The sequence below is a fragment of the Somniosus microcephalus genome, chromosome 11 (genome assembly GCF_052327205.1).
Source record: "Somniosus microcephalus isolate GS21.2 chromosome 11, FLI_Smic_1.0, whole genome shotgun sequence".
NCBI classification, from domain to species: domain Eukaryota; kingdom Metazoa; phylum Chordata; class Chondrichthyes; order Squaliformes; family Somniosidae; genus Somniosus; species Somniosus microcephalus.
In genome coordinates, this window is record NC_140997.1 from 96,872,006 (window position 1) to 96,888,779 (window position 16,774).

Consider the following 16,774-nt stretch of genomic DNA (forward strand, 5'->3'; position numbering starts at 1 on the left):
CTATATAATTGCAGCAAGACTTCCTCACTCTTATACTTGCAATGATAGGATCAGCCTATAACAGTAGTTTGAAATGCACACATAGCAAATCGCCGGCCTGTTTTCCGATGGAAAGGGAAATCAGGTGCAGTGTAAATTGGGGCTGCAGATTTGCTATGAGCCCTTCGCGGGCCACTGGCGTAGACCAATTTCATCCCCAAACTCTTAAAAATAAAACAAATAAATAAATAACAACCACCAACCCCGCACAGGCACAATGGGCCGAATGGCCTCCTTCTGTGCTGCATCATTCCATGATTCTCTAATCAGCTGACAACAAATGTGGAATGGAGGCTTAAATATCAAAGCTAAAGAACAAAAATCAAGGGAATGCTTGAGCCAAGTTACACAGCTTAAAGTGTGAATGCAGTGCAATAATTGGTTAAAAAGAATTCACCAGCCTTTTGCACCCTTGAAATCTCACTAAATCAACACAGCGGAGAAACTCTGTTATTCTTCAGCTGCTGAATTTTAATGAACGGTTTTGTAAAGATATTGTGTGTGTGGGTCTGACGGCCTGGATTTGACGTTGGGAGTGTTGCGGGATAACGGCTAATGCCAGCGAAAGCCGCTAGTGCCAGTGAGCCAGCGTCAAAGATTAAACAAGTAGTCAAGATCAGGCTCACGTAAATGGTCAATATATTTAGGCACTTTACACAGTCCAGCCAGGCACTTAAAGCGGTTATTCCCAGTAGTGCTAAAATTGCTAAAAGAATGGGCATGAATCAGAATTACTGGTAGAAAGAAAGAATTGTATTTCTATAGCGCCTTTCACAACCTCAGGCCACCCCAAAGCGCTTCACAACCAATGAAGTGGAGTCACTGTAGTAATGTAGGAAACACGGCAGCAATTTGAACACAGCAAGAGCCCACAGACAGCAATGTGATAATGAGCAGATAATCTGTTTTTTTGGTGATATTGATTGAGGGATAAATATTGTCCAGGACACTGGGGATAACTCCCTGCTCTTCTTCCAATAGTGCCATGCATCCACCTGAGAGGGCAGACAGGACCTCGGTTTAAAGTCTCATCCGAAAGATGGCACCTCCGACAGTGTAGCACTCCCTCAGCACTGGCACTGAAGTGAAGGAAACACACCCAACAGTAGTATGATCTATGTCTGTGGCTTGATTGAGATTATTCAGCAAAATAAAGCAAACCAACTTCATAAAGGGTGAAAGGAACACATTTCAGGCCTTTGGGTGTAATCCTGGAGTGGGGTATGGCTGAATTTCAGGAGTGAATGGGCTTCTCTTCCACTCTGGCTGTGTGACTTGTTCTCCAGAGGAACGCGGGGGATGCAGCACATTTGAATAGTCCTCTGGGATAGAACTCGAGCTTCTTGCACTGGCTGGTCTGTGACTGGAGAGAAATCGAAATCTGCTACCTTAAAAATAAGAACAAAACAGGAGTCATAAATCTTGCTGTCAGACACAACACCAACATCTAAATTGGAGACCTCTTTCAAAGAGCCGGCGCAGGCACGATGGGCCGAATGGCCTCCTTCTGTGCGGTGTGAGCCTATCACTCAGGGTCCGAGTGACTGAGGACCTGTATCTCACCCAGCTATTGTGTGTGCTGCAGTGCCATCGTGTGGTGTACTCAAACAATTACAATGGCCAATTTAAAGAGAGAACTTACATTTATACAGCACCTTTCATGACCTCAGAGCATCCCAGAACGTTTTACAGCCAATGAAGTACTTTTGAAGTGTAGTCACTGTTGTAATGTAGGAAACGCGGCAGTCAACTTTGCGCACAGCAAGCTCCCACAAACAGCAATGCGATAATGGCCAGATCATATCTGTTTTAGTGATGTTGCTTGAGGGATAAATCTTGGCCAGGGCACCGGGGAAAACTTCCCTGCTCTTCTTTGAAATAGTGCAATGCGATCTTTTACATCCACCTGAGAGAGCAGACAGGCCTCGGTTTAGCAAAAGACGGCATCTCCGACCGTGCAGCACTCCCTCGATACTACAGGGGCCACTGGATTACAGTGACAGTCAAGTTTGTTTACATGACATGGAATTCCTGGATCATTACTGGTATTTCTGAATCACAACCTCCAATTCCACCTGTTTATAAATAGGGCTACTGGGTCATGGCAATGGAATATGTCAAGTTTCATTTTTTGTTTTTAATGGGATTCTGGGATTTGTAGCAGTAGTTTGGGGATCCAATTCTGCGATTGCGATGGTTTTTCCATGAAAGCCGTTAAGCAGTTGCCGTGCCCGCTTACACTGAAGTACCAGCAGATTATTCTTTTATTCCCGACATGTCAGTTACCACATTTTTCTTCCTGCCTAATCAATTAATTAGCTAATTATCTTAAAGTGACAGTAAGGGCTGCTTAATTTGCAAACATGACAGGTTGATAATAACAACAACAATTTGTATTTATATAGCGCCTTTAACATAGTAAATCATCCCAAGGTGCTTCACAGGAGCGATTATCAAACAAAAACTGACTCCGAGCCACATAAGGAGATATTAGGACAGGTGACCAAAAGCTTGGTCAAAGAGGTCGGTTTTAAGGAGCACCTTAAAGGAGGAAAGAGAGGTAGAGAGGTGGAGAGGTTTAGGGAGGGAATTCCAGAGTTTAGGGCCCTGGCAGCTGAAGGCACGGCCGCCAATGGTGAAGCGATGGAAATTGGGGATGCACAAGAGGTCAGAATTAGAGGAATGCAGAGATCTCGGGGGGTTGTGGGGCTGAAGGAGATTACAGAGGTAGGGAGGGGCGAGGCCATGGAGGGATTTGAGCACAAGGATGAGAATTTTGAAATCGAGGCGTTGCTGGGCCAGGAGCCAATGTAGGTCAGCGAGCACAGGGGGTGATGGGTGAACAGGACTTGGTGCGAGTTAGGACATGAGCTGCAGAGTTTTGGATGAGCTCGAGTTTCCAGAGGGTGCGAGGTGGGAGGCCGGCCAGGAGAGCGTTGGAATAGTCGAGTCTCGAGCAACATGCCCCGTAAGCTGCGGGCCGTGTGACTGTGCGGTGCTCCAGGGATCCCACGCAGCCGGCTTGCTGGCTTTTCAATGCTAAGACCGCGCATGCACGGTATTTTGAATGGCCTGCGCAGCCCCTTAAAGACGCCGTGTTGTGCCAAACAAAATTACAGGGAACATTGGTCTAGAGGTAAGAAAGGCATGGATGAGGGTTTCAGCATCAGATGTGCTGAGGCCGGGGCGGAGACGGGCAATGTTACGGTGGTGGAAGCAGGCGGTCTCGGTGATGAAGAGAATATGGGGTCAGATGTTCAACTTAGGGTCAAGTAGGATGCCGAGGTGACAAAAAGTCTTGTTCAGCCTCAGACAGTGACGAGGGAGAGGGATAGAGCCGGTGGCTCAAGAACGGAACTTGTGGCAGGGACCAAAGACAATGGCTTCGGTCCTCCCAATATTTAATTGGAGGAAATTTCTGCTCATCCAAGCAATGTGACAAATCAGAGTCAGTGGAGGGGTCGAGAGAAGTGGCGGTGAGGTAGAGCTGGGTGTCGTCAGCGTGCACGTGGAAACTGATGCTGTGCTTTCTGATGATGTCATCGAGGAGCAGCATGTAGCTGAGAAATAGGAGATAAAAGGTCCGGTCCTGTACAATACGGGAGTTGCATTACTTCAAACCTCACGCAGTAGGAAGTCATTTGCCTGGAGCTGATGGAAGTGATATTACAGGCAGTAGAGGGTCTCCAGCCTTGACTGAAGGAATCCCCGCTAAGAAAGAATTTGTTGTCTCATAGAATCATAGAAATTGATGGCACAGAAGGAGGCCATTCAGCCCATCTTTGTGTCGGCCGAAAAAGAGCTATCCAGCCTAATCCCACTTTCTAGCTTTGCTTCCCGTCACTGAGCCAACTTTGGATTCAACTTGCCAGTTTCCCTTGGATCCCATGGGCTTTTACTTTTCTGTCCATTCTGCCATGTAGGACCTTGTCAAAAGCCTTGCGAAAATCCATGTAGACTACATCAAATGTGCTACCCTCATCAACCCTCCTTGTTACCTCCTCAAAAAATTCAATCAAGTTAGTCAGACATGACTTTCTCTTAACAAATCCATGCTGACTGTCCTTGATTAATCCGTGCCTTTCGAAATTACGATTAATACTATCCCTCAGAACTTTTTCCAATGATTTGCCCACCACTGAGGTTAGGCTGACTGGCCTGTAATTAATTGGTCTATCCCTTTCTCCCTTTTTAAACAACGGTACAAAGTTAGTAGTCCTCTGGCACCATGTCTGTAGCCAGAGAGGATTGGAAAATGATGGTCAGAGCCTCCACTATTTCCTCCCTTGCCTCTCTTAACAGCCTGGGATACATTTCATCTGGGCCTGGTGATTTATCTACTTTCAAAGCTGCTAAATCCCTTAACATATCCTCTCTCACTATGCTTATCTCATCTAATACTTCACACTCCTCCTCCTTAACTACAATGTCTGCATCTTTGTGAAGACAGACACATAGAGCTGGATTTTCATTCAGGTGCAGGTTGGTGTCGTGTAATCCGCATTTCGTGTTATCCATACAACTCTAATTCGATGTGGGAGATTGATGCAATTTTAACTAAATTGCCCAATTGAGTTCCAGCGTGTGGGAACCCATGACAAATGAGTTTCTCCAGTCTGAAAGTCACCTCCGATGACGTCATAATTGCTGGTGCATTTAAGGTCTGCAACAAGCCTTGTTTCTTCTGCAGGCTGCCAACCTTTTGAGCTGAGGCAGAATGGCCACAGAAAGACCGAGGTCTGCACCCCGATTCGACGACATTGCCTTGCAGGCTTTAGTGGAGGGAGCAAGAGCTCACAAGGAGGTGCTCTTCCCTTCATCAGGGAGGAGGAAGCCTCCCCAGCAGACAAAGGCTGTGTGGCTGCAAATGGCAGAGCAGGTCAACTCCTTATCGGCTACCCGCAGAACCTGGATACAGTGCAGGAAGAGATTTCATGACCTTCAGCGCACTGGAAAAGTGAGTATGAATTTCCCATCACTCTCAATCTGATCCCCATTGCCTTTCCTCACCAGTACTCAGCTTTAGCAATCTCTTCCTCCACATCCCACTTGACACTGACATCTATGCACCCTTACCCATTCCCTCTCTCTCTATGGTCACATTCACCTAACTATTCGACTATGCAGCCCTCGCACTCCCTATCACTCTGATGCTATGAAAACAACTGACAACACACAGAGAGGGCCCTTGGTCTTGCCACCTCACTCCATCTTTGTCTCCTTCTAAGCATCTATGCTATGGATTCTCTACACTCACTCAACCTCCACTTGTCTCCCTCATTGCAGGAAAAGAGAGCTCACAATAAAAGAGAACGAGCGAGGACAGGAGGAGGGCCACCATCAGTAGCCCACCTCACCCCCTGGGAGGAGGCGGACCTGGAGATCATAGGACTGGAGGACGACGCGCATGTGGGGGACGGACAGACGGGTGCATCACAGCAAGCTGGTGACAGAATAGTTTTCCATCTCTCTCATTGACATTGCATGAGTCGCTGATAATGTTTCGGAAGCTCTAACAGATGGACTAATGATCATCTGCAATATGCAATGTGCATGTAACCTTAGCATCACATCTCTGACTCTTTCCTTTACTCCCCCACAGGACCATCGCAAGCACCCGTCCCCACTAGCTAGGAGGAAGAGCCTGAGCATCCAGGCTCCTCAGAGGAAGCTGCAACGTCTGAGGGTGCAGCTACAGCAGAATTCAGCGCACCCAGCACCAGCGCAGACACTCACACCTCGGTGGGACCTTTGGGACATAGAGTAGTGTTGTCACCTGGTGTATCACAGCTACAAGTGAGCATCAGCAGATTGTGGAGACAGGGACAGCAGTGGAGAGTCCTAGTCGGAGGGCGCAGGACTCTGCCAGCTCGGCTCAGCTGCATGTCAACCCTCTGCCTCTGGGTCCATCCACAGTATCAGCGGTGATGGCACTCCAGGAAAAGTTGCAGGAGTCTCTGGCAGGTTTTTTCTCCAGGGTCGCTGCGAGTGTGGAGCAAATGGAGGAGTCCATAGCGAACATGAGCAGAGCCTTTGTGGAGTCATTGGCGCATGAACGCATCACCACGGAAAGGATGGCAACCTCCGTGGAAATGATGGCTACAGTAGACGAGAGGATGGCTACGGCCATGGAGGAGCTAAGTCGCCAGAGTGTTGAAAACATGGTGAGTGTTCAGAATAGACTGACATCTCTGGCGGAGTGATGGGCAGCTATTGAACAGAGAAACCAGACCTTCATGGCAGTCCCTCTGAGTAGGACTGCCAGTGCAGATACGTGTCCCCATGGGCCCCCTGATGTGCAGCAAGGTGCTCTCAAGCCACTTGCAAGCAATGAGGGAGACCTGACCCATGAGAGGGAGGTGGGTGGCAGACATCAAGGAAGTGGGGGCTCCTCTCCAAGCGCTCACACTTCCATGCCACTACAGAGCCCTCGGTCAGAGCCCCACCAGAGTCCACACCCAACTGAGATCGGTGTCTCAACCCCTGCACAGCCGCAGGAGCAGCAGACTGTTGACGAGCCCTCACAGGTTCGCCACCCCAGAGGACGCCTGCCAAAGGTGTCGAGACAGGAACAGCAAGAAAGTGAGCAAGGGACCTCCACATCTGCTGAAGCCACAGGGGAAGCACCACGTAGGAGCATGCATAAGAGAAAGATACTGCACAAATAGTCACAAGGGTAGTCACTTGGGTGAAATTTGATGTTTTATGTTTAAAAGCCATCATATGAATCATATACATAAAAAATCTGATGGCTACTGCTGTCGTTGTGGAGTGTGTCATTTCGCGAATGGGACTTCCACATTGAGGGCTTAGGATTACTTGTAATTGTCAGTATGGTGGTCAAATTGCTAGGGAGCAGCTGCTCAGGTAAGAAGATGTGAGGCAAAAGTGCTTGAGTGGCTAGGCTAAGCAAATCTGGCCAAGATGAGTTTGTTCCTTGCAACCCGGGCAGCTATGTTCTCGTGTACTGCTGCTGCTGGTCGATGGGCCTCTGCAAGATGTTCATTTTTGCTCTCCTCTTCCTCCTCCTCCTCCTCATCTGAGGAGGATATGTGAGGAGCCACTTGGTCCTCAGGAATCTGTAAGCCACGATGCTGTGCCATGCACAGCAAACCACGATGATTCTGGAGACCCTGGCTGCTGAGTACTGCAGGGCTCCACCTGATCTATCCAGGCATCTGAAGTGCATCTTCAGCAAACCGATGGTTTGCTCGATTATGGCTCTGGTGGACATGTGGCTGGAGTTGTAGCTCTCCTCAGCTTCGTTGGATGGGCTCCTCAATGGCGTCATTAGCCACATCCTCAGGGGATAGCCATTGTCTCCAAGTAGCCATCCGTTAAGTTGGTCTGGTGGACTGAATAGCGGAGGCACACTAGACTGGTGCAGTATGAAGGAGTCATGGCAACTGCCAGGGTACTTGGCACAAACATGCAAAATTTCCTTCTTGTGGTCACACACCAGCTGAACATTAAGGGAGTGGAAGCCCTTGCGATTGACAAAAATACCTGGATTGTGAGGGGGTGCCTTAAGTGCCACATGTGTGCAGTCAACGATGCCCTGCACCCTTGGAAAGCCTGCCAGATGAGCTAATCCAACCATACGTGCCGTGACACTTGCTCGATCCTTGGTGAAATGGATGTGATTGTGCGTGAGGGCAAAGAGGGCATTGGTTACCTGCATGATGCAAGTGTGTGCGGCCGCCTGGGAGGTGCCGCTGATCTCTGCTGCTGATCCCTGGAGTGAGCCTGAGGCAAAAAAGTTGAGTGCGGTGGTGACTTTGACAGCCACTGGTAAGTGTTGTCCACCTGGTCCTCTGGGCAGCAGGTCTTGTTGCAGCATTGCGCAGATGTCACCCACTACCTCTCGCGAAAGTCAGAGCCGCCTTTGGCACTGCTGCTCAGACATGTTGAGATAGCTGACCCTGTGTCTGTAGACCCTGTTTGGGAGTATCTTCTGTGCTGACAGACTTCCATGCGCTGGCCCCTTCTGGCCTGTGCATCTTCAGGTGAGTGAGCAGCAGCCTGGCACTCCTGTTGCTGCTGCTGTTGGGGCTGCTGCTGTTGTTGCTGCTGCTGTTGGGGCTGCTGCTGTTGTTGCTGCTGCTGTTGGGGCTGCTGCTGTTGTTGCTGCTGCTGTTGTTGCTGCTGCTGTTGGGGCTGCTGCTGTTGTTGCTGTTGTTGTTGCTGCTCTTGTTCGGCCTCATCTAATATCCAGAAGGGAAGGAAATAAATGGCTCCCATGCTTCTGGTAGATGCCTCAGTTGAGGAAGTGCTGAGTGAAGGTGGCGAGAGGGGTTTCCCAGGAGGTCATACTGGAGATGGGTGTCAGGCTCCAAACTTCCACAGCTGTGGTTATGTCTTCTAAAAGTTCCCCCAGACCTGAGACTACAAAGTCCTGCCACCTACAAATGATGGCTGATCAAATCTCCTCTTTAATGGTTGACCTGCAGCTGATAGTCAGCAATCCAATTGTGCTCCCGCCAGGTTTCACCTTCGTGTTTCTCACCAGGCGTGTTTCACGTGGGAAAAGGGTTAAAATCGCAAGCGCCATTCAAAATGGCATTATAGAGGCAATTTAGTGCTTGTTAAGGGCCTTAATGGCCTATCCCGCCTCTTGGAGGCGGGACGGGGGCGGGACCATCAGACATGAATTTTTGAAAATTACGTGGAGGCGGAATGGAGGTGGGGTAGGGCCCGCCCACCAGTTTTTGCAATTTTAACCATCCACACGCCTCCAATCCCGCCTCCACATGCAGGTTACCCTTTTGGTCTCTAATAGGCCCTACTCTTTCTTGTCTCCTGTCACTTTGATTGAAGGCCATACTCCTTGTACCTGTTTTATAATTCATTCGACGGAACTAAAAGAACAGCTTTGAAGTTACCTCAACCGAATCCTTCCGGGCACTGCCGTTTCTCATGGCAATGGACAGGACGAGAAGCAGAATGATGGTGAACAGCGTGACACAGGGCACAATGATCCAAACCGGGTGGGTACCTGTTGGGAAGATGGAGTGGGGAGGTTAGGAGAGGCTTCTTCACACTACACCAGTGGCTGGCGGGTACATCTACTACAAACCGGTTACCTATTCCAGGTTCAATTTAATACGATCGAATTGCCAACCATTATCTGATCCTCCCTGCAACCACCTCTGCTTTGATCAGTTGAGACCAGGGATTGAGCCTGGGACTTTTAGGAACAAAGCCTCTCGAGCCTGTTCCGCCATTCAATTAGATCATGGCTGATCTGTACCTCAACCCCATCTACCCGCCTTTGCTCCGTGTCGCTTAATACCCTTGCCTAATAAAAATCTAACAATTTCAATATCAAAATTTTCAATTGACCCCCAGCCTCAATGGCTTTTTGGGGGGGGGGAGTGTTCTAGATTTCCACTACCCTTTGTGTGAAGAAGTGCTTCCTGACATCACTCCTGAACGGCCTGGCTCTGATTTTAAGGTTATACCCCCCTTGATCTGGACTCCCCTCAGCAGAGGAAATAGTTTCTCTCTATCTACCCTATCGAATAGCAGAACACCTCCGTTCAGTCCGTAAGGGTCACCCCGAGCTTCCGGTCGCCTGTCATTTTAATTCACCGCTCCATTCCCACTCGGACCTCACCATCCTTGGCCTCTTGCATTGTTCCATGGAAGCTCAACGTAAACTCGAGGAACAGCACCTCATCTTCCGATTAGGCACTTTACAGCCTTCCGGACTCAATATTGAGTTCAACAATTTCAGATCATAACCTCGGCCCCTATTACATTTTCACTTATTTTTTTTATCCACACCTTTGTTTTGGTTTGCCCCCCCCCCTTCCTTTTTTTTCTCTCTCCCACATGGCAGCTGTCTCCCATTCTGCCAGCGCATTTCACACCTAATCTAGAGCTGTCTTTTGTCTCCACCAGTCCTATCACCATCTCGTCTCGTTTTGAATACCTCTTAATGTCTCTTCTCTTTTGTTCTCTCCCAGCCTGGCCTCTTAATCTATTTCATTCCCTGTGCCTCTTTAGTCTTGATAAAGGGTTTTGACCCGAAACGTTGACTCTAATTTCTCTCCACGGATGTTGCCTAGCCTGCTGAGTTTTTCCAGCATTTTCTGTTGTTCTATCAAATTCTTTGATCATCTTAAACACCTCAATTAGATCACCCCTTACTCTTCTATACAAGCAAAATACTGCGGATGCTGGAAATCTGAAATGAAAACAGAAAATGCTGGAAATACTCAGCAGGTCAGGCAGCATCTGTGGAGAGAGAAACAGAGTTAATGTTCAGGTCGATGACCTTTCATCAGAACTGGAAAATGTTAGAGATATAATAGGTTTTAAGCAAGTGCAGGGGCAGAGAAAGGGAGGAGGGGAGGAAAGAACAAAAGGGAAAGTCTGTGATAGGCTGGAAGGTAGGCTGGAAGGTAGGAGTGTTTGGGGCCCTGGACAGTGGGAAGGGAGGAGGTAAAAGGGCAGGTGTTGCATCTCCTGCGCTTGCATGGGAAGGTGCCGTGGGAAGGGGAGGGGATCTTGTGGGTGATAGAGGAGTGAACCAGGGTGTCGCAAAGAGAATGATCCCTTCGGAATGCTGAAAGGGGAGGGGAAGATGTGTTTGGTGGTGGGATCATGCTGGAGGTGGCGGAAATAGTGGAGGATGATCCGTTGGATGTGGAGGCTGGTGGGGTGAAAGGTGAGGACAAGGGGAACCCTATCATGGTTCTGGGAGGGAGGGGAAGGGATGAGGGCAGAAGTGCGGGAAATGGAACGGACAATGTCGAGGGCCATGTCAACCATGGTGGAGGGGAATTCTTGGTTGAGGAAAAAGGAAAACATATTGGAAGTACTTCTATACTCTTTTTCTAGATTTAGCAACTTCCTCTCAGCTAATCCTGGAGCAACACTGAACTGAAAATGTGCAGCCACACTGCCTGGCCGGCTGATAAGCAGAAGTGGAAGCGGCAAAGAATGCCGCATCTCTTTTTTCCTGTAAAAGCTCTCCGAATGTAGAAACGAATCTCATCGCAGTGGGATGACGTAACACAGTCACGAGCAAGGGTGCTGACCTTAATCAGGTCCCGCTGAGCAGCTGCACAGCCTCCTACCTCTGTGTGGAATTTGATCCCAGCTCCATGCCTATGCAGTGAGAGTGTCCACATTAATGGTCTGAAAGAGGAGCCATCATGCCAAACATGGGCAATAAAGTGGACATAAAACAGCACTAAATAACAAACATAATGGCACAGAAATTCCGATCCCTACGGGTGTGTACGCGCTGTGTGCCCACCTGTAGGGACATCGGAAATGCCGGTTTCAGGCATGCACTGCACATGCGCTGGAAACCGGCATTTCCGATCTGTCAAGAAAGCTCTTGACAGATCCTTCGGCTGCCCTGGAGAAGGGCCTCTGCGGGTGGAGAGTTCCACTTTATGGAGACCCTCCACCCACAGAAAACCCTTACAATTCTTGCGCCTAGTAAAAGCAGGCATAAGGCCTGCTTTTACCAGAAAAAGAGTTGAAAAAAGTAAATTAAAAAAAAATTCCACTGATTTATCATTTAAAAATACTTTAAAGAAAGGTAACTTTATTTTTAGCCCCGTGAAAAACTTGAATTATTTTTTTCAAAAATTAAAATTTTTGTTTAAAATAGTTAATTTATGTAATTTCAAGTCATTTTAAAAACGTGATTTAAAAAAAAATGTACTTAACGTTTTACTATGTTTTGGGGGTGATCTCTATTCAAATATTTGCCAGGTCTTCCTGTCAAATCTATGAAGGGAGATTCCCTTCTCTGATTGACTCACCATGGCCCACATGATCCCAGGGATGCTGCGAACCGACTGCGCCTCTGGGATACGTGGGCCCAGCACACTGGCAGTTTGGAGAGGCTCAGCATCGGAACTCTGCGCCTCCTGGGAGCCCTCCAGTCTTGGCGCAGATTTTTCCAGATTGCAGCCCTCCGCCCGTGGGAGGCCTGCGATCGGAATTTCTGGGCCATTTAATAGCCCAGTCCCATCCGCTTGATCACGGCAGTAAGAGGACAATGCAGGACACAGGTAATGTAAAAAAGTTTGTTCCTGCACTGTCCTTTGATACACATGCTTCATGTTTAACTGAAAGACCAACTGGCCACTTGCTGCCAATGGCACGCCCTGTCAAATATAGGCAATCTAATGTCAAAATACCTTAATGAAAATAAAGTACTTTGATTGTAATGATAAAGGGGTCCATGATAGGACAGACTGCACACGGTCTGTGGAAGGAGATTGAAAGGTTGGATAGGGTCCATGATAGGACAGACTGTACACGGTCTGTGGAAGGAGATTGAATGGGTGGGATAGGGTCCATGATAGGACAGACTGTACACGGTCTGTGGAAGGAGATTGAATGGGTGGGATAGGGTCCATGATAGGACAGACTGCACACGGTCTGTGGAAGGAGATTGAATGGGTGGGATAGGGTCCATGAAAGGACAGACTGTACACGGTCTGTGGAAGGAGATTAAATGGGTGGGATAGGGTCCATGATAGGGCAGTCTGCACACGGTCTGTGGAAGGAGATTGAAAGGTTGGATAGGGTCCATGATAGGACAGACTGTACACGGTCTGTGGAAGGAGATTGAATGGGTGGGATAGGGTCCATGATAGGACAGACTGTACACGGTCCGTGGAAGGAGATTGAATGGGTGGGATAGGGTCCATGATAGGACAGACTGTACACCGTCTGTGGAAGGAGATTGAATGGGTGGGATAGGGTCCATGATAGGACAGACTGTACACGGTCCGTGGAAGGAGATTGAATGAGTGGGATAGGGTCCATGATAGGACAGAATGTATACGGTCCGTGGAAGGAGATTGAATGGGTGTGATAGGGTCCATGATAGGACAGACTGTACACGGTCCGTGGAAGGAGATTGAATGAGTGGGATAGGGTCCATGATAGGACAGACTGTACACGGTCTGTGGAAGGAGCTTGAATGGGTGGGATAGGGTCCATGATAGGACAGACTGTACACGGTCCGTGGAAGGAGATTGAATGGGTAGGATAGGGTCGATGATAGGACAGACTGCACACGGTCTGTGGAAGGAGATTGAATGGGTGGGATAGGGTCCATGATAGGACAGACTGCACACGGTCTGTGGAAGGAGATTGAATGGGTGGGATAGGGTCCATGATAGGACAGACTGCACACGGTCTGTGGAAGGAGATTGAATGGGTGGGATAGGGTCCATGATAGGACAGACTGCACACGGTCTGTGGAAGGAGATTGAATGGGTGGGATAGGGTCCATGATAGGACAGACTGCACACAGTCTGTGGAAGGAGGTTGAATGGGTGGGATAGGGTCCATGATAGGACAGAATGTACACGGTCCGTGGAAGGAGATTGAATGGGTGGGATAGTGTCCATGATAGGACAGACTGTACACAGTCTGTGGAAGGAGATTGAATGGGTGGGATAGGGTCCATGATAGGACAGATTGCACACAGTCTGTGGAAGGAGATTGAATGGGTGGGATAGGGTCCATGATAGGACAGACTGCACACGGTCTGTGGAAGGAGATTGATTGGGGGGATAGGGTCCATGATAGGACAGACTGCACACGTTCTGTGGAAGGAGATTGAATGGGTGGGATAGGGTCCATGAAATGACAGACTGCACACAGTCTGTGGAAGGAGATTGAATGGGTGGGATAGGGTACATGATAGGACAGACTGCACACTGTCTGTGGAAGAAGATTGAATGGGTGCGTTAGGGTCCATGATAGGACAGACTGTACACGGTCCGTGGAAGGAGATTGAATGGGTGGGATAGGGTCCATGATAGGACAGACTGTACACAGTCTGTGGAAGGAGATTGAATAGGTGGGATAGGGTCCATGATAGGACAGACTGCACACAGTCTGTGGAAGGAGATTGAATGGGTGGGATAGGGTCCATGATAGGACAGACTGTACACAGTCTGTGGAAGGAGATTGAATGGGTGGGATAGGGTCCATGATAGGACAGACTGCACACAGTCTGTGGAAGGAGATTGAATGGGTGAGATAGGGTCCATGATAGGACAGACTGTACACGACCGTGGAAGGAGATTGAATGAGTAGGATAGTGTCCATGATAGGACAGACTGTACACGGTCTGTGGAAGGAGATTGAATGAGTGGTATAGGGTCCATGATAGGACAGACTGTACACGGTCCGTGGAAGGAGATTGAATGAGTGGGATAGGGTCCATGATAGGACAGACTGCACACAGTCTGTGGAAGGAGATTGAATGGGTGGGATAGGGTCCATGAGAGGGCAGACTGTACACAGACTGTGGAAGGAGATTGAATGGGTGGGATATGGTCCATGATAGGACAGACGGTACACGGTCCCTGGAAGGAGATTGAATGGGTGGGATAGGGTCCATGATAGGACAGACTGCACAAGGTCTGTGGAAGGAGATTGAATGGGTGGGATAGGGTCCATGATAGGACAGACTGCACACGGTCTGTGGAAGGAGATAGAATGGGTGGGATAGGGTCCATGATAGGACAGACTGTACACGGTCTGTGGAAGGAGATTGAATGGGTGGGATAGGGTCCATGATAGGACAGACTGTACACGGTCCATGGAAGGAGCTTGAATGGGTGGTATAGCGTCCATGATAGGACAGACTGTACACGGTCTGTGGAAGGAGATTGAATGGGTGGGATAGGGTCCATGATAGGACAGACTGTACACAGTCTGTGGAATGAGATTAAATGGGTGGGATAGGGTCCATGATAGAAGAGACTGTACACGGTCTGTGGAAGGAGATTGAATGGGTGGGATAGGTTCCATGATAGGACAGACTGCACACGGTCTGTGGAAGGAGATTGAATGGGTGGCATAGGGTCCATGATAGGACAGACTGCACACGTTCTGTGGAAGGAGATTGAATGGGTGGGATAGGGTCCATGATAGGACAGACTGTACACCGTCTGCGGAAGAAGATTGAATGGGTAGGATAGGGTCCATGATAGGACAGACTGCACACGGTCTGTGGAATGAGATTGAATGGGTGGGATAGGGTCCATGATAGGACAGACTGCACACGGTCCGTGGAAGGAGATTGAATGGTGCGATAGGGTCCATGATAGCACAGACTGCACACAGTCTGTGGAAGGAGATTGAATGGGTGGGATAGGGTCCATGATAGGACAGACTGCACACAGTCTGTGGAAGGAGATTGAATGGGTGGGATAGGGTCCATGATAGGACAGACTGCACAATGTCTGTGGAAGGAGATTGAATGGGTGGAATAGGGTCCATGATAGGACAGACTGCACACGGTCTGTGGAAGGAGATTGAATGGGTGGGATAGGGTCCATGATAGGACAGACTGCACACAGTCTGTGGAAGGAGATCGAATGGGTGGGATAGGGTCCATGATAGGACAGACTGTCCACGGTCCGTGGAAGGAGATTGAATGGGTGGGATAGGGTCCATGATAGGACAGACTGTGCACAGTCTGTGGAAGGAGATTGAATGGGTGGGATAGGGTCCATGATAGGACAGACTGTACACGGTCTGTGGAAGGAGATTGAATGGGTGGGATAGGGCCCATGATAGGACAGACTGCACACGGTCTGTGGAAGGAGATTGAATGGGTAGGTTAGGGTCCATGATAGGACAGACTGCACAAGGTCTGTGGGAGGAGATTGAATGGGTGGGATAGGGTCCATGATAGGACAGACTGTACACGGTCCGTGGAAGGAGATTGAATGGGTGGGATGGGGTCCATGATAGGACAGACTGCACGCGGTCTGTGGAAGGAGATTGAATGGGTGGGATAGGGTCCATGATAGGACAGACTGCACACGGTCTGTGGAAGGAGATTGAATGGGTAGGTTAGGGTCCATGATAGGACAGACTGCACAAGGTCTGTGGGAGGAGATTGAATGGGTGGGATAGGGCCCATGATAGGACAGACTGCACACGGTCTGTGGAAGGAGATTGAATGGGTAGGTTAGGGTCCATGATAGGACAGACTGCACAAGGTCTGTGGGAGGAGATTGAATGGGTGGGATAGGGTCCATGATAGGACAGACTGTACACGGTCCGTGGAAGGAGATTGAATGGGTGGGATGAGGTCCATGATAGGACAGACTGCACGCGGTCTGTGGAAGGAGATTGAATGGGTGGGATAGGGTCCATGATAGGACAGACTGTACACGGTCCGTGGAAGGAGATTGAATGGGTGGGATAGGGTCCATGATAGGACAGACTGTACACGGTCTGTGGAAGGAGATTGAATGGGTGGGATAGGGTCCATGATAGGGCAGACTGCACACGGTCTGTGGAAGGAGATTGAATGGGTGGGATAGGGTCCATGATAGGACAGGCTGCACACGGTCTGTGGAAGGAGATTGAATGGGTGGGATAAGGTCCATGATAGGACAGACTACACACGGTCTGTGGAAGGAGATTGAATGGGTGGGATAGGGTCCATGATAGGACAGACTGCACACGGTCTGTGGAAGGAGATTGAATGGGTGGGATAGGGTCCATGATAGGACAGACTGTACACCGTCTGTGGAAGAAGATTGAATGGGTAGGATAGGGTCCATGATAGGACAGACTGCACACGGTCTGTGGAATGAGATTGAATGGGTGGGATAGGGTCCATGATAGGACAGACGGCACACGGTCCGTGGAAGGAGATTGAATGGTGGGATAGGGTCCATGATAGCACAGACTGCACACGGTCTGTGGAAGGAGATTGAATGGGTGG

General features: G+C 49.2%; 1 protein-coding gene across 1 annotated transcript in view; it reads right to left on the minus strand.

Annotated features, from left to right (window-relative positions):
* Positions 1 to 770: 770 nt before the first annotated feature.
* Positions 771 to 16,774, minus strand: part of tmem130 (transmembrane protein 130) — a 349,108-nt gene continuing 333,104 nt past the window's right edge. The window contains exons 7-8 of the mRNA XM_086002272.1: positions 8,922 to 9,034; positions 771 to 1,427 (exon numbers count right to left, since the gene is read on the minus strand). Of these exons, the coding sequence (XP_085858398.1) occupies positions 1,206 to 1,427; positions 8,922 to 9,034 (335 nt within the window). The 3' untranslated portion in view covers positions 771 to 1,205. The remainder of the gene's footprint in view (positions 1,428 to 8,921; positions 9,035 to 16,774) is intronic.